The sequence below is a fragment of the Pogona vitticeps genome, chromosome 5 (assembly GCF_051106095.1).
Source record: "Pogona vitticeps strain Pit_001003342236 chromosome 5, PviZW2.1, whole genome shotgun sequence".
NCBI classification, from domain to species: domain Eukaryota; kingdom Metazoa; phylum Chordata; class Lepidosauria; order Squamata; family Agamidae; genus Pogona; species Pogona vitticeps.
Genome location: NC_135787.1, coordinates 55,762,501 through 55,780,714, shown reverse-complemented (window position 1 = coordinate 55,780,714; position 18,214 = coordinate 55,762,501). Strand labels below are relative to the sequence as shown.

Here is an 18,214-nt window from a genome sequence, read left to right as displayed (position 1 = left end):
AAAATCACAGATGTTTCTGGTTATCTCCTTTTGATTCAAATCTTTCAACTGCTTTTAAAAATCATTTTCACACATTACTGTTTCCCCGAAAATAAGACTTAACCTGAAAATAAGACCTAAGATGGTTTTTCAGGATGCTTGTAATATATGCCCTACCTCAAAAATAAGCCCCAGTTAAGTGAAACCCTGCCCTCCACCATTGAGCACCAACCAGAGGAAGATGACATGACTGTATTTGAATAAATGTAGATTGTTGTACATGAAAAAAAATCCCCTGAAAATAAGCCCTAATGCGTTTTTGGAGCAAAAATTCATATAAGACCTTTTCTTATTTTGGGGAAATCCGGTATCATTTTGCAAAAGATTCACCTATTGGTCAACTTTTTATTATTCAAATTTGTATATGTCTCAACTTGGAGAACTGATATTTACCACAGTGGGTTCAGCTTTATAGGACAAATGCTTCTGCAGAGTTACTGTGGCCCAGTAGAGTGACTTTTTTTGGAGTAAAGAACTCTTTTGATATTTTCATAATTTATCTACTTTACCACAGGATAAAAGTAACTTGTTGGGAAACACCAATAAACAATGATGATGCCAGTCACAACCAAGAAAAAATGAGGAACATAAAAGCACAGCCCCTGACAGTTTCCCCTTCCAGCTCCTGTAACTGCCAGTTCCAAATGATTTCTTTTCCCAAAATGACCCCTATTAAAGATTCTTACTTTACTGCAATTAGCACATTTTTTCAGTTTGATTTTTTTTGTCTCTCCCCTCCCCCGTGCCATTAAAAGGCCTCTTTGAAGAAATAAACAATTGTACCAAATAGAACATTCAAAGAATCTAATTGAAAGATTTCTGTCATTTTTTTCCAGTACATATATCTTTTAATCTTTGGCATATTGAAACCAATATTTCTTGAAAATTCATTGGTATCATACAGTCTTTGAAAAAAATCTTAATTATCTTAAGGTCAATGAGCTAATGATTAACTGTGCTTTCTTATGTTCTGCTAACAACCCACTTCTTTCACGTCTGGATATAAAGTCTCAAGTCACAATAGTTGTTTGGAAAAGTGCACAATATTATACTCTGTTTCCACAATGTGATGATAACCAACCCCCTGCCCCACGTCTACCTAATTTACCAATCCAGTATACACTTCCAGTTAACAAAGTTATTTCTAGATGTGTTTATGGAACCACATTCATGTTACTCTTCAGGAGTCTTAAAGCAAGAGGAGATGATGATAGGTACGTACATGTGAATGAGTAGTTTAGAATCCTATAGAACTATGACTGTGATGGAAATACAGATTGAGAAGCATTGGGTTCCTGTAATTACTGCACTTACAATAGCAGATTACAATGCTGAAAGAAATTTTAAAAAGGAAGTAAGGGGGTTATAGTTTCCAAATTTTTGGAATAAAATGAAAGATCTGGAATGACAATCCAGATTTTTAAAATGTCCCATTAAAAAACCTCTCATGCTTGTCTGTCTGTCTGTTTGTTTGTTTGTTACAGGACGATGATATGAGGGAGAATCGGTTTAGCTTTACAGGCTATGGAATGGGCCCACCATGTATACAAGCAAAAGATGGAGTGGCTCCCAAGGGGCCAAATAATCCAGTTCAGCCTATACCAAAAAGCCCTGAAGAAATGAGGAAGGTATTCATTGATCGGGCCAAGAAAATTGACACCATATCCCGAGCCTGTTTTCCATTAGCCTTTCTCATATTCAACATCTTTTACTGGGTCATCTACAAAATCGTTAGGCATGAGGACATTCACCAAAAGCAAGATTAAGATTTCCAGTGCATAACAGCCCTGGTTTCCTGGTACTGTGCTACAAATCAATATACAAATACTGATTGGTTCATAAGGACATGGAAAGGGGAAATTGTATTTGACTTGCTATGCAAAGTCACAAAGGAATAGAAGAATGACAGCCAATGAAGATACAGTACCTGCAACACAGCATTTCTACTTGTTCATAACTAGAAGTAAACAACTTTTGCAAAGTTAAATCACAGTGTTCTAGACTACAAGTTTACTGCCGACAAGTTTATACATAGTATTATATAATGGTAAAGTATTCTTTGAAGTTCCTTGCTACTATTTTTAAATCACTTGTATTTTTAAAATCTATTCAAAGGGATTCCAAATGTCTTTGGATAAGTGCCATATTAACAGAGATGCTACTACACTTTAAAATCTCCTTTATTGGAAAATACCTACCTTGTTTCAGAAACTATAACTATGTGCTAAAGAGGGGTCCCTGTTAAGTGATGAAGCACGTTTCCTCAATTTAAGGGCACTGCCAATGTTTTTTGTAACAAGCACAGGGCACATTTTAAGCCCACAGAAAAAAAATTCACACAAAATATTTCATACTGAGACAACCCACAAATGACTTACTTAGTGAGATCCCACGGATTTTCCTAGTCATGTTTCAGTACTACTCTGTAACAAGAAGTTTGTTGGTTGCCAGTCATGACAGACAAAATAAGCAAGTCTTGGATTAATGCTAGGATTTCCAAGGCTGCTTGCAATAGGGAAATATCTTATCACATTATACATGATGAAGAGAGTAAGTCAGCAGTCTAGACTTTCTGTCAGCCCCTGTCACTTGTCCATTGCAATTGGCTTCCAGTAAGTATTCTTACCTTCATATCTTGGATATGAAGGGGGAGGAGATGTTGGACATAATTTGGAGGTGAATTAAATTTAAAATTATTGAAATAACATGGAATTAATGCAAAATGGATTAGAAATTAAGTGTCCTTTCATGAATTAATTGCAGGTGCATATGTTTTGAATCTGTCTGTGCATTCCATTCTTCACTGAAAGGATTGACAGAAAGACTTTACTGAACACTCTATGAAACTTTTTTTCTGCCCTAAACCAGGGTTAGGGGTAGTAAGTGTGCCAAATTAGATCTCTGTATATGATGTCAGACCATGAACATTTAAGTCTACTTCTATAGATCAGCTGTTGCTTCCAAAACAAACAAACAAACAAAAACAAGAAGACGTTTTTTAAAAATCTCAGTACTTTCTGGCTGGGATGAATGAGCACTCCGAAAATCTGTGTATGTTGAGGGAACTTTTTTGTGCACAAACAACAGCAACAACAACTACAACAACCTCCATACATGTCAAATGGCTGAAATTTGCTGATATGGTACATATAGCAATGACCTAGAAACACTATGTTGTAAGTCTGCTACTGCATAAATTCTATTATAAAAATATATCCAAGATGGGTTTTCCCCATCACTGTTGACAAAGGTGTTTAAATGCTTTATTTGCACCTAACTGGGCCATTGCTGATTGACATGAAATGAGGCTGTTGGACATGTTCTAGAACACAATCTAGAAGAATCCACTTCCCAAAAAAAGCATTCCTATAAAAAGAAAATTCAGTAATTGTCATGATGATAATCTGGATATTTGAATGATGAAAACTGTTTCTAAAATTGCACAGTTTGCAGTTGAGTATGCCCATGGTCCAGCCAAAGCTAAGGCTTTTATCCACCTTTGAGGGAAAGAGTTACAATCAACTGCCATACTGTTTGTCATCCCATCAATTGTCAGGTTCCTGAAGGTGATACAAAGACTCATCTAAATATTTGTGCAGCCTGGCCCACAGGATCCAGGTAGGTGTTTGTTCATACCAAACCCATATACAGTGGTGCCCCGCATAGCGAGGTTAATCCGTTCCGGATTAACCATCGCTATGGGGAAACATCGCTATACGGAACGGAAAAACCCATTGGAACCCATTAAACTTCGTTTAATGGGTTCCAATGGGGCCCAAAACTCACCGTTCTGCGATGTTTCCCCATCCAGCCGCCATTTTTGCGCCCTCGGTAAGCAAGGACAGGGCGCGAAAATGCTGTGCATGGCCATTTTGGGCACCCGGTGGCCATTTTGGAACCGCTGATCAGCTGTTTTAAAAATCGCTATGCGAAAATCAGTAAGCGAAACGCTTACCAATTGTCGCAAAGCGATTTTCGGCCATAGAAAGCATCGGTATGTGATCGCATTAGTGATCCCAAAAAACGGATCGCTATGCAAATTCGTCATTAAACGGTGCGCTCGTTATGCGAGGAACCACTGTATTTAAATAGGCGATTTGTTTTGATCCATTATTCGTCAAGGTTAATGGATCAAAGAATACAAATATATGATTATTCTTCGATGAATTGACCAATCGATCTGTCGATTTGTCTGCACTTTAAACAGCTATAACACTGGCCCCCAACCATCTAGAGACACCAAATTTGCAGGAAAGCTAAAGCAGGCTGAGAATCCAGGCTGCCCTTTGCAAAGATGGCAGCTGCAGCTTCCCTACCCTAAATGAAGCTGCAGCCACATCTTTGCAAAGGGCAGCCAGTCTCCATTTTAACATGCGTGGTTCTGAGGCCAGAAGATCTCGGCAGCAGTGATTAAGGTAAGAGGGTGACGATGGGGGTGGCATGGGTTGGTGTGAGGCCTAAGGTAGGGAAAGGAAGGGGTGGGGTAGGCGGTGGTATTGGGTAGCTGTGTGGGGTGGTAGCTGCCTTTCTGTCTCCGATCAGCTGATTGGCGGCCAGTAGGGAAAAGGGGTTTTTTGTTTGTTTGTTTGTTTTTTTAATATGAAGGATGAATAAAAATGGGTAGATATTCATCCCTTCATATTCATGGGGGTCTCTGAAACCCACAAATACAGATCGATGAATATTTAACAAATCAGCTATATTTGTTGGAAAAAGTGACCCATTTTTATATTCATCCCCATCTCTATATAGGAACCATCCATTTATACATACACCTATAGTTGTGCATGGGATCTGAGCATCAGTCCACCCTCTATCCCCATCACCATGCCACACCATTTTAAAACAGAGGACTTTTTATTATTACTGTTATTACTAATGTTTTCAAACTTTATTATTAAAAAAGGAGAGAGAGAGAGAACAATACAGATTTCTAAAACAATTTCTGAAAAGAAAAAGGATATGTTTCATTTTTTCACTTCTCAGTACAATGCATAACAAATATTTCCCATTACTCATAAAAACTAATGTGTACCTTGTAAATGATTTCTTTGCACCCTCTAATATATCAGTTTAGGTTATGTTAAATGTGTCATTTACAGAAGAGGGTTCTTTCTTCTTCCAGTTTATTGCCATAGCAAATAGACCTGAGACCAGGTTGATATTTGATTTGTTTATCAGTCTTTTTAAATAAGTTATCTTAGGGTCTAATGGTATATTTATGCTTAATGCATTATTAATACATTCAATCACAGTATGCCAAAAAAGAAAAGAAAAATCATATCTTCAAGCAGGGCCAATATATATGTAGTATATGTGCATGTTGTGAACTACATCTCCACTATTTTCCCAGTAGTAACTGTTTCAATATACAGTGGTTCCTCACAAGACAATGTTAATTCATTCCACGAAAAACGTCATCTTGTGAAAACATCGTCTTGTGAAACATGGTTCCCCACTGGAATGCACTGAAATCTATTTAATGCATTCCAATGGGGAAAAATGATGTCTTGCGAAAATCGTCCATATAAAACATCATCTTGCGATGCGCCACAGCGATTGCAAAAACCAATCGTCTTGCGGATTAATCGTCCTGTGAGGCAATCATCTTGTGAGGCACCACTGTAATTTCTAATTTATGAAGTATATTGAAAGAGTATTTTGCAAAAGTTCTCTTGCAAACTCATAGAAATTCATTTTGAATTTACATGTTCTGAAATCTATTTCCATTCCATTATAACATCCCAATTGTAGGTCCTTTGTCAGCAAGCTTGATGGTGTGCTCCCAAGGCTGGAGCTCAAATACCACAAACTTTCTCACACACTCTCACATACGGCATTTTTGAAAAACCTTGGCCACAACTTTATTAGTCACAGCTGCCAATACTCCTAATGCTAGTATAGGGGCCAGATCCTCATCAGCTTGCCTGGTGTCTGATGCATACCAGGGAGACAGACAAATGGCTAGCCACTGGATGTAGGCCACTGCATGGCCCTGCCTGTCTCCCAGGGTGTGGGGGCACAGCAACCTCCAGAAGGGGCATACTCATAACCTCCCTGCCCCACCCCACAAAGGAGCTCAACCATGGAGGCCATCTCACACTTGCAATGCTCATCCTACTACTATTTGGATCCATCCCCGTGCTTCCAAAAGGTCTCCAACAAAGCTGTGACATGAACCTAAAGGTATACCCCACTTCTTTATTGACTAATCACATCTGTCCAGATACCTACTTATAACCAAGATTTCAAGAAAGGTTCCAAACAGCACAAGGTGGGTGGGAGAGACAAGCACCAGGAATCAAAGAGAGTACCATGTGGCCAGCAATGGTTTTACATCCCCCCCAGTGGCTGGCCATGACAACGCAACATGTCTGGTCTACCCAGAAAAATGCTTGGGCTACCGGAAATTAGCAGCAAAGGGAGCTGGACTCAATAGAGTCACTTGAGGTCAGCATGCCATCTGGATGCAAGGATCACACCAAATGGCATATTGCTCCTTTCCCCAACCTCAGGTCATCCTATTTAGGTAGCACCAACCTGTGCCAAAAGAGCCAGGCTAGTTGCAGCCTTAATTTTCTTTTGAATCAACAAAATTACATGTGACATTGGAAAAGTCCTATAGCATCTTTATTATAAAACCAATGAATAAGGGGACTGAAAAAGAAGGCAGCAAAAGTGATATTTTTTGCCACATATACATTTAACTTTACTTTTTACTTTATTTAGACTTATACCCCGCCCCTCTAGACAAAGTCTACTTGGGGCGGCTTACAAAAAATGATAAAATACAATAAAAATATACTTACTAAAAACGTAATAATACAATCAACTGTGGATATATACATTATCAAGATGGGGAACTAAAGAAATTAAGAGTTTATTTTTAAAAATCATGTAAACAGACCTTCTTTGCATGTTGATTTGGGGATATATTTTCTTGTGGAAGTACTTTCAGATTCAGTAGTGTACAACTCTTTCCTATAACAGAGTCTTTAGACATTGTGAGGCCCTCTTTCAGTTATGGCTCTGATTCTATTGGCTAAGATCTCTCTGTGTATTTTGGTATCAAATGCCAACAGAAGAAAGACTGCCTAAAGACTGTGTTCCCCTCATCCTCCTTCTGTAATCCTGCTTAATGCCAAAAAATCTACCCCAGAAGGTTAGATTCACTGGGAGCAATCAAAAGTGATCCTTCCATCTTCAGCCTAGCTTAAGAAGTGAAGAATCCTGTTGCTGGACCAAAAAGGTCCAGCTTGGGCACAGAGGAAGATCAGGCTACTTTGTGGTCTCCATTGCTTCATGTGATCCCTGAAAAATAGCTCACCCTGGACTTTGCCACAAATGGTCCAAGTCATTAGTTGTTTCTCTGCTTGATTGCATGGTAACTCACTGCCCATGAGACCCTCCCCCCCAAAAAAGTCATCATTTGGGGGGAGTTGTTTGTTTATTTGTAGCTGCTTGTAATATGATTGGTCGTATTTTCAAGGAAATAAGATTGCCAGCAAATTCCAGGAAGCATATACCCCATGTTATTGCAACTAGCCAGTCCTGGTAATCCTCCAGAAATTTTCTACACCACATTACGGAAAGTCAAGGATGTTATTGCCTAGGTAGTTGGGTAATTCTTCCACTGATTTTCTGTCACTCCATTGCAGTAAACTGATAGCCATGGCTGTGACCAGCCACAGAGAAATGAAAATGAGATGGAAGTCAAGTAGATGTCACAAAGGGTGAGTTTAGTGCCCCTTCTTAATGCATCAAGCAAAACTGGGGTACAGCTTTGCAACCTTCAAATAAGCAAAGGTATAAGATTAGTTTTTGTCTTAGCTGTAACTAGTTGAGAATATCCATTCTTTCCAAAAAACTTAAGCCCATTATAAGATGCCTTCCCATGAACAGATGTATCATGGATGTTTTTTGTTAGAAGAGTATCAGCCTATTGTACATGGGCCTTGTAGTCTTAATTGCATATTAGGGAGACTTTTCTTTGTGGCTCAAATTAGGCCATAAAGTAGCTTTGTAGTCAGAAAAGGAGCTGCCTTAAGATGTTTGATTATCCTCCAAGGAGATTTTGGAGCGCTGCAAGTTGCAAATTAGCTTGCTTTTACTTGGTGAGTGATCACAAAAAGGTAAAAACAGGCACTATTTGCATTATTTGAGTGTACAAAGTATCAGCTTTGAATAATGTGTTTCTGGAAAGATAATGTTTTATCACCTTCTGACTACAAAAATTGCCATCTTGTCTGGCTTTGCCTATTGTAGAAATGGCCTTTTTATGTCTCTAGTACCTTCCAGGTATCTTTAGTCCTTTTTCTATTTTATATTATTTAAAATATTTTTCATCCCCCTTTCTCCTTGAAAAGGACTCAAGGTGGCTTACAACAATTAAAAGACAGGGTCCTTCCCATGGATGGCTAGTGTGGAAGGGGAGCAGCAGCCTGCTTCCAGATCCAGCTGTGCCTCTGGCCAGCTCATCTCTCTTCCTACCACTTTAAGGCTTTGGGAGAGTTTCTGAATGAAGGACAATATGAACACTGTTAGGTTCCTCTATGTATTTCTGACCCTGAAATAACTGGTGTTGATGATGGTGAGGAGGAGGAGCCTATATGAACACAGGTGACTAGAGTGTGAGGCCTTTGTCCAGTGTGTGGAGGTTGGAGGTTTATGAATTGGGGACGTGTGATATAATAGACATAGGCAGCAGTCCTTGATGTGACTAATGCATGACTGTAACCTTTGTCACTCACACATCAACTTTACTTTGTTTGTTGCAGACTCCAGTCCACAAATGAAATAGCTTTTTGCACTGAATATGAAAGGATACTATTTTCCCCCAGACCTGAACTATGATTATAGATGTCAATCAAACTAGGCAAGCAAGCCTTAGTATATAAGCAAATACTTCATGATGCAGTTTATACCCTCTGGGAGTGTTATCTACACTACCTAGTTATTGCAGTTTGATACCACTTCAGTTGTCCAGGCTCAATTAAAGAATCCTGGGATTGGAAGTTTGGTGAGATAATGGTTGTTGTGGGTTTTTCGGGCTCTTTGGCCGTGTTCTGAAGGTTGTTCTTCCTGACGTTTCACCAGTCTCTGTGGCCAGCATCTTCAGAGGACAGGTTGCTGTCCTCTGAAGATGCCGGCCACAGAGACTGGCAAAACGTCAGGAAGAACAACCTTCAGAACACGGCCAAAGAGCCCGAAAAACCCAGAACAACCATTAGATCCCAGATGTGAAAACCTTCATGAATATATTTGGTGAGATACTTAGCATTTGCCATTCGACAGATTACACTAGAATTCTGTAGCAGACAATTTTCCTAGTTCCCACAATTCACATTTTGTTTTCTTAATCTTTCAAAAAGCAGCTCTGTAATATATTTTAACACAGACTTAATTCTCACTGTTTCAAAAATAAATGCTTTAAAATGAGGCATCAGGGGACTGGCACCAGCTAGCTGTCCAGGCAGGGAAAGAATAAAAGGAGTGGGAAGATCTTACATTTCAGTTTTTTTAAAAAATTCAGTGCCAGTCCAGTGATATCTGAGGAATTGAATTAGAGATGGGCATGAACTGCTGGTTTATTTTTCAGTTGAATAGGTCTTAATCACTTCCCAGCCCCACCTCTTCTGGCAGGTACCCACTCAGAGGCATTCCCCCAGCTTCCTTGCCCTGCCTCTTTCCTCTCTATTTACAATCCAAATGAGAGCACTGATGATTGATTTGAGAGGAAAGGTGTTATAGGAAGCCTTGGAAGCAGCACATTTGGACATTAGCCTGTGCAATGGAAAATGCATTTCAGGGTAATTATTTGCTAGGTTTGCAAGAAGAGATCTAATGAATACTTCCTGATCTTTGGTACATTCTGTTTACTGACTAATTAACGGCATGAACATTTTCACTACAAAAATCATATAATTTACTGTGAAATTCTTCCTGGAGTGCAGCTGTAGATATTAAACTTATAGGCAGCTGTTCAGGACTAGACTTTGGTAAGTCTATGCTCCTGCAAAAATCCCATTCTGATTCCCTGTTTCTGACTTCTTATCCTTCTATATGGCTGATATATTAGAAAAATTTATTTATTTATTTATTTATTTATTTATTTATTTATTTATTTATTTATTTATTTATTTATTTATGTGCTGCCCTTCTAGTGAACACACTACTCTGGGTAGTTTACAAGTTTAACACTCAGAACCTCACATGATCCCTAAAGCTGTACATCAGTATGGCGGTTCAACAATCTAGATCTAAATTTTTTAAAAAAGAAAAGAAAAAGAAACACAAGAGAAGAAGAAGAAGAAGAAGAAGAAGAAGAAGAAGAAGAAGAAGAAGAAGAAGAAGAAGAAGAAGAAGAAGAAGAAGAAGAAGAAAAATTAAGAAATACTAACAGCATCTGGGAAATAAGTTACTGAAGGCAGCCCTATATAGTTCTGTTTTCACTAATTTCTTAACTGTCAGGAGGGAAAGAGCCTGGTACACATCAGTTGTGATCTAAGAAGGCTCAGTTCCTTACTGCCACCTTTTTGGCCTCCCTCGGTGTAGCAACCTGGATTGAGAGGAGTGGGTGAAATGAGTAGCTGTTTTCTGAGAGGCATGTTTCAACATGTACTGAGGTCCTAAATCATCAAGGACCTTAAATTATGATCAAATTTACTACTCCCAGAAATCAGTCTGGCCACCGTATTATTGGGTCTGTTTCAGTTTCCATACCGTTTTCAAGGATTGTTCTACATAGAGAGCATTACAGTAGTCTATTTTTAAGATTAGCAACCACTGTTACTAGCCATTTCCTATCCAGGTAGAGCCGCAATGAAAAAAAAAAAACCCTGTTGTTGGATTATTTAGGCAGAAGTGGCACATTTCATAGAGTCAAGAGGGGTTACACTGGGTCACGCTAGGTTTGTGCTACTGCTGAATTTCCTGCTACTGCCACTGTCACAATCCCATTGATTTTGTGGTTGCCTCTGAAACTCAGTGCAACATTGAAAGTTCTCTATAGCACAGGAAGGTTCCAGATCCATACAGCCCTATCAGTCTGCAAAGCAGAGTGTCTCTTTCCCCTTCAGAAGAGAAGGTCCTCCAACACTGTGTTTTTGGGGGAGTGGGTGGGTTTTTGTTTTGCTTTGTTTTTGCTTTGTTTGTTTTTTGCATTACAGCATCGCTACAAACCTTCAGCAGCAGAAATCTGTCCAGGGGCTACAGCACTGTTGCTTGGATGGTCGTAGCAGCAAATGGGGGCACAACAGGAAGTCCAAAAGGAGGCCTTAGGTGACTCTGTGTTCTCCATATCTGACTTAGAATGTGGGCCATAGTTCAGTGCTAGAGCATATGCTTTGCAAGCTGATGTTCATCTTTTCACTCCCTGGCATCACCACTTTAAGAGGAGTGGGCAGCAAATGATGTGTAAGATAGACAGTGGCATTTTGAGAAGGTAATTCTGGATTAGATGGACAAATGGTCTCACCTGGTATAAAGCAATTTCCTATGAACAGCTGTGTGCAATAATGAACAATAGGAGGGAAGTATTACTTTAGGAGTAATACTTCCTGAAATTCAGATATATGGATCTTGCCTTTTTTTATGGGTGTTTTGAGATCCATATAGCTTCAGATTACAAAAATAGATAATCTTTTCAGTGCATGAGGAAAATTTTCATTGCAATTCATTTTGTAGTTCAGTCATATTCCACTGTTTCAGCTTTCCTAAATTCCAAGAAGGTCATTGCTTAGTACATATTTAGCTACCAGATGTAGCAAGGTTATAAGATATACTTCAGACTATAACAGTGTGCTGCTGTTTCTCATTCCCCTCGAAGTTTCTAGGTCTGGCATGACAGGAATGTTGTTTAGATACTTCTTGAGTATGTAAGCAATGTTTTAAATACAGTGAGAGATTTTATTGCAGGTTCAATTTGTTTAAATGGTCTTGAAGACATTATGAATAGCAGTTTTTCTTCAGTTCTAACACAGGGTGTTTCCAGACCAGGCTTCTATTGAATAATCACCCTTCCTTGTTCACAGAATTTTATAGAGACTCTGAACACTGTATTCGACCTGTATCCCTCCTGGATTAAGTCCCTGCTTTTTCTGTCTTTTTCTTTGCTACAATACAAAACAATGAAGTAGGTATAAAAACAGTTACATAGGGCATTTTAAGTTGTAGCTCAAGGAGCCTTCTGTCCAGAATAATTCTTAATCATTTGTATTATTTTACTGAGTTCTCTTTGATATGACATTGGTATCAAATATTTAAGAAAAGCACATATTTTCTCTGTATGATACCTGCTAGACTTCCATAAAAACAATGTGCACTTTAGACTTAAGGGGGGACAAAAGCTTCCAATCAGTGTCTCTGTTGTCACAAGGCTGATACAAAATCATGTTTAAAAAACAGCAGTGAACAATCTTTGAGGTTTCACTGCTAAGAACAAATAAAAATAATAAAACTAGTATCATTCTTAACCTTAACAAAATAAACTGTATTTTTACTTCATAATATTTTTTTACTAGATTATTAGATAATACTACAATTCAGCCCAATTTATATTCAGAATGCAAACGGGTGACAGTATGAATGGGCACTAAATAAATAAATAAATAAATAAATAAATAAATAAATAAATAAATAAATAAATAAATATTCATTCATTCATTCATTCATTCATTCATTCATTCATTCATTGCATTTGTATACCGCTTATCCAGTGGCAAGGCACTACCTTGGGCAGCTTTCAAACATAAAGACACTTAACACGAACCCCTCCCTAAAATGAAACTTTTTGCACACTCCTGAATTCTTTCAGGAGAAAGGAAACTCCTTTGGAGTTTTTGCTGCTTTTGTTGTAGGTGTACAAGTCATTTTGATGAATTCATAGTTCTCTGAGATTAACTTAGTATTAATTCTTGCATCAATACAAGAACTCGGTGCACACTGTATTACAAGAGTCCCGTGATTAATTGGACAAGATAGAAGAATATTAAAATAAGCATAAAATGTTACATGTGCCTCTTTTCAAGGCAGTTTTGAACTGGTGCCTCCAAGCAAAATATATGTTGTATGTTGTTCTCTCATTTGTTACCAGTTTGGAACGTTTGTGGAAAGAAGATGAGACTGATAAAAGCATTTGGGTTAAAGACCATGAAATGTCAGCTCATCCTGTATTTTTGATATGCTTCAGTACTATTGCACTTCTTCACTTTCATCTCTGTGAAATATACAAAAGCCATTCCTTGAGTCTGTAATGTCAAAATACAATAGAAAGATATAAAATGGATGAAATGGACTAATGTTAATTTCAATAGTCTATGGATATTTAATTGTGAGCTGCATAAAAAGAAATTGTGCCATGAGCTTTTGAAGTTTAAACATTATATACAGTAGCTTGTATGATAGTGAGCCAAGCTTCCTCAAAAGGCAACAGCAAAAATAATAATAATGGATATAATAGTGTGTTGATTACTTGTGTGTGGTTTTTAAACATATCATCCTGTGAATTCTGTCTAGACAACAGCCAATGCTAATTTATGTCTAGAAGTATTTCTTTCCAGTAAAATCTGATGAAAAAAAGATATGCACGAGTTTGTTTAAACTCTTTCCCTCCCTTTATTATTCTTCCATTGAGTCCTATAGCTAACATGCTCTGCTGACAGAGGTGTCCAGATGTGTGTGGCCTGTGGTATTTCATGTAACTGTAGATATTTTGTTCTAAAACAAGAATAAAAGGTAATGATTTTTTCAAGGTGCCGCCACTACCACAATTAAAGCTGACTGTTGAAAGTCAAATGTCTCCTTTTTAGAAAACAGAGCTCAATAATTTCCAGTAGCAATTTGATTTAAAAAAATGGGTAGATAATATCCTGAAAACATTTTAAGAGTGAGAGATTTTTAATTAGAGTATATGTCACAATCCCTTCACAGATCTAGAGAACATAAGATGGTGTCAGTGAAAATCAGACATTGGAAGAGTCAACTCTTTGAGACAATGCATCAGTGTGAACTCTGTGCCACTCATAATCTGTTGTAATGAGAACAGAGGCAATCCTTACCCCCCTGGGTAGCTCTGACACATTTGAAAGGGGGTGCAGATTGGAAAAAATTCTTCACATACCACCTTATATGGTTCATTATGCAACTTATACAATCCTGATTTGGCCTATATTTCTTTCATATTGTGTTTATGGCTCTGGCCAAAAACAAAGCTTGAGAATGGCTGCTTTAGTCTATGAAGGTCTCCGTGTTTCTTATTAGTACCAGTAGCACTTTGATGCAATGAACTAGGAGTGTCAATAGCACCTTCTCGTACATCCTAATTTTGCAAGTGTTGGTGTATATCAATTTTAAAACCAAACTAAATTGAACATGAGATCTCATCCTACCAGAAATGGCATGGGTCTAGGTGATATGAATGGATGTAGACAGAATACGAATATGCAGGGTGCACTTTACATTCACACATGTTACTGTTAGAATTTCAGGGACAATAACTTGCTCAGCAAATCCCTAAACTGCATATTAAGCTCCACTTCAACCTGAAAGCGTGCGATGGCATTTTGTTCCAAGTCCAGTTGCTCATATGGAAACTCATTGAAATACCCTTGTGGTGTAACATACTAAAAACCCAACTTCCCTTTCAGTTAAGAAATGTGGATAAGGAACAAAAAGTTTTCTTACACAACACAAAAATGTTGTGTATGTATGCCATGAAGAGTTTACCAACAAAGAGTGTAACCCCAATTTGCTTAACTAATTATCCATTCAAAAGCAATCTGAAATGCTATATCTCAAATACCTTTTAAGGCAGGTGAATAGAAATCTGAGTCCAGACCTTATCTCATCCATCTATCCCTATAGCTCCTTTTCTGCAGCGGTAAATGCTGGGTTAGTTTAAGGCCCATAAAAGGGTTACCAGAATCTCAAAAAGATGCCAGAACTTTACTCTTAGAGTCCTACACCGGTGGTAGATCTCCAGAGGAAATTCAGAGACCTGTGATCTCATAGCTGGCAATATTATTTTAAAGAGATTTCCAGTTGACAGGGTGGGGAACCTTTGGTCCTCCATATGTTTTACACTTAATACCAAGCAATGCCAGCAAGTTTGAACAATAGAAAGTTATTGTGAAAGGCCCAAAGATCTCAACAACTGGGAACTTGTCCATTAGTTTTGCAAGACCAATGTTCCCTCTAATTTTCAGCCCCACTGGGTGGGGCTCTACCCCTTGGGAACACAATTCCGCTCCCCGCCCCTGATTCTGTCACAATTGGAACCAAAGGGGCTGAAAACAATTACTGTCAGTGCATGGAGGAGGAGGAGGAAGGCTGCGTGGAGCAGGGCAGAGTCATGTGTGCATGCACAAGCATGTACCTTGAAGGGAACCTTGCTCTAGACTCATCAGAACCTACGTGGTATGATTTATTAATTTTTTCAGCCATCTATCACTGCAGGAGATAAGAACATGGAGTACAAAAGAGACAGAGTAATTCATTTTCAAAGAAAAGATTCATCTCATCAAAGTTTCTGGACACAGGAAAGATGATCTAATTGAGAATGTTATATTATGGGACTCTAATATAATAATTACATGCCATCAAATCAATTCTGACACAGTAACCCTTTCCAGGGTTTTCTAAGTATAGAGTGCTTAGAAGGGGTTTACCAGACCTTTCATCAAAGGGCACCTTGGGATTATCCAACTTGCCCAAGATTATATAGCCTGGATCTTTTCTTGGAACACAAGTGTGGAATTGAACCCCAGTCTATCAGCCTGTGGTAGATTACACTGCATGGGAATGGTAGGCTAATTGTCATATAAATGTTTATATTTATTTGGTGCTGGAAAAAATAGACTATTGATCTAATGGGACTTATGAAACAGTTGATTAAAGTCCAATTCATTCAGTGGGTCTATATTTGATTTGGGACTAACAACTGGATTTAAACTATGATTTTCCAGCATTTATTTGAAGGAACAAGATAACCAGCAAATGTTATTACTGATGGATTGAGAATCAGCAGTGTACATGACTATCTAAACAAACATAAGTTCCTGTTCTAATTTACTTATGCTGTAAACCTGAACGTAGAAAGCAATGTGAAGTCTATTGAACCAAGAAGTATCTACACGCCTGAATTATGTGGCGGTATGGCAAAAATGCAGCAAGAGGAAAAAAAGGACTCATTAATTCTTGAATGACTTTTCCAGTGGGGTTGCTGAGAAAGACACTAGGAGAGTCTTTGAGTGAAAGTAAAGTGAGATCCTCAGCCAAAGATATTCCCTGATCAAGTAGGTAAAAAGGTATAATTATATTATTATTGCCTGGGATTATCATAACCTGAGGGAAAAATGCAAAGAATGTTCTCATATGCCTACATTTTGTGGGGCCATAGAGACAAATATAATCAAAACACAAATAACGCAGTTCTACTTACTTGGTTGGAAGAGATCCGCAGTGGACTGCCCACCATACAAAATGCATTGCAGGCTCATGGCCACATTGGTAAGAGATGGGGAGGGTCTTGCTTCTTTGCATGCATGCTTACTTGCTTGTTATTGGGCTACCTTTGGATTTGTTCATTTTTAAAAAACTTGTTTCTCTTCCCTTCAAATCAATGAGAGAAAATTAACTATTCCATCTCCAAAGCCGTCATAGGGTCAGTTTAGGGGATGTTACAAGGCCTGGAGAATGTTGGGCAAATGATGCAGCTTAGGATCTAGTAGATCCATTGTGTTCACCATCATGTCCTTGGAACACCACATGCTGATCCCTCTGCTCCCAAAACACCGTTGATGGGTAAGTCAAGACTATGGAACTTCTTGCTGCTGTTTCAGGAAGGCCACCAGCCAAAGATACTTGTTTCTTCCTCCTGAGAATGACATCCACAACATTTGTAGCATTCCCCATTTATTAGGTCAATGGTTCATGTTTTGTTATGTAATGGTTCATGCATATTCCTGAGAGGCGGAGCTGAGAGAGATGCTATAAGAGGCAGAGGCAGAGAGTCAGAGTAAGTCAGTAAGAGTAACAGAGTCAGTAAGAGTGAAGAGTGAGGGAGAAGTAGTTAGAGTGTGGTGTTTGGGGAATTCTGAGGTGTGATTAGAATTAGGAGTGTTCTACCAATTAGAAGGTTGTTGTTAATAATAACTTTACCCACAAAAGATATTCATGAATCAATTTCAATCACTGTAATCAATAAACAAAATTTCTATTTAAAAGACCTTGGTGGATCTGAATTTTCCTGAAGTAATGGTGATTTAGTGATCACCTGGTGGCAGCAGTGTAAAAGAGGGGATTGTTTGCCTTCGTGTGCTCTGAGGCTTGATGGTCAAGCAAGGGGCACGAGGGTGAACGCCACAACATCATATGATGATTAAAGCATTAGTGGACAGCTTCTGGTCTTCCATCAGTTGCTAGACTCCCAATTCCACTCTCACTATTGTCTTTGTCTTTTTTGAGTAATGATCCCCTTTTGTAATAGCCAAGTAATGTGTGAGACACCTCCCATGTACGCATAAAAAGACATGTTATCCCTTCCTAGAAAGTAGAGGCTTCTTTCTCCCTCAAATAGATTGTTTCTCATACATACACATATATGTTAACTTTAATATTCTGCTCTGAAAGGTCAAAAAAGAAATTATTTAACAAGGGCCCTGATGTTAGGAAAGTGTGAAGGCAAGAGGAGAAGGGGATGACAGAGGATGAGATGGTTGGACAGTGTCATTGAAGCTACCAACATGAATTTGACCCAACTCCAGGAGGCAGTGGAAGACAGGAGGGCCTGGCATGCTCTGGTCCATGGGGTCACAAAGAGTCGGACATGACTAAATGACTAAACATCAATTGTAAGGTAACCCATGACCCCTCCCTGCCCCAAAGAAAGCACTTTGTGACAAGTTGCCCACCTCTATGATGAAGAGTCAAAGTGCTCTAGAGCAGCCATTCGCAACAGGGGCCATATGGCCCCCTTGGGGACCCTAGCACATTTGAAAGGGGTCACAGACTGGAAACAATTCTCCACATACCACCTTATAAGTTTTGATATGCAACGTACACAATCCTGTATTTCTTTCATACTGTGTTTATAGCCATGGTTTTAAAAAAAAGGTTGAGAATGGCTGCTCTAGAGAAGGAGGAAAAGACTGCAGCAGGCAACAGTTCAAGAGAAAAT

At 38.6% G+C, this 18,214-nt stretch overlaps 1 protein-coding gene across 3 annotated transcripts in view; it reads left to right on the top strand.

Annotated features, from left to right (window-relative positions):
* GLRA3 (glycine receptor alpha 3) overlaps nt 1-13,833 on the top strand; it is a 141,227-nt gene extending 127,394 nt beyond the window's left edge. For all 3 annotated transcript variants that reach the window (XM_020803522.3, XM_073001442.2, XM_078393878.1), the window contains one exon: nt 1,524-13,833. In XM_020803522.3, the coding sequence (XP_020659181.1) occupies nt 1,524-1,805 (282 nt within the window). In that variant the 3' untranslated portion in view covers nt 1,806-13,833. The remainder of the gene's footprint in view (nt 1-1,523) is intronic.
* Nucleotides 13,834-18,214: the final 4,381 nt, after the last annotated feature.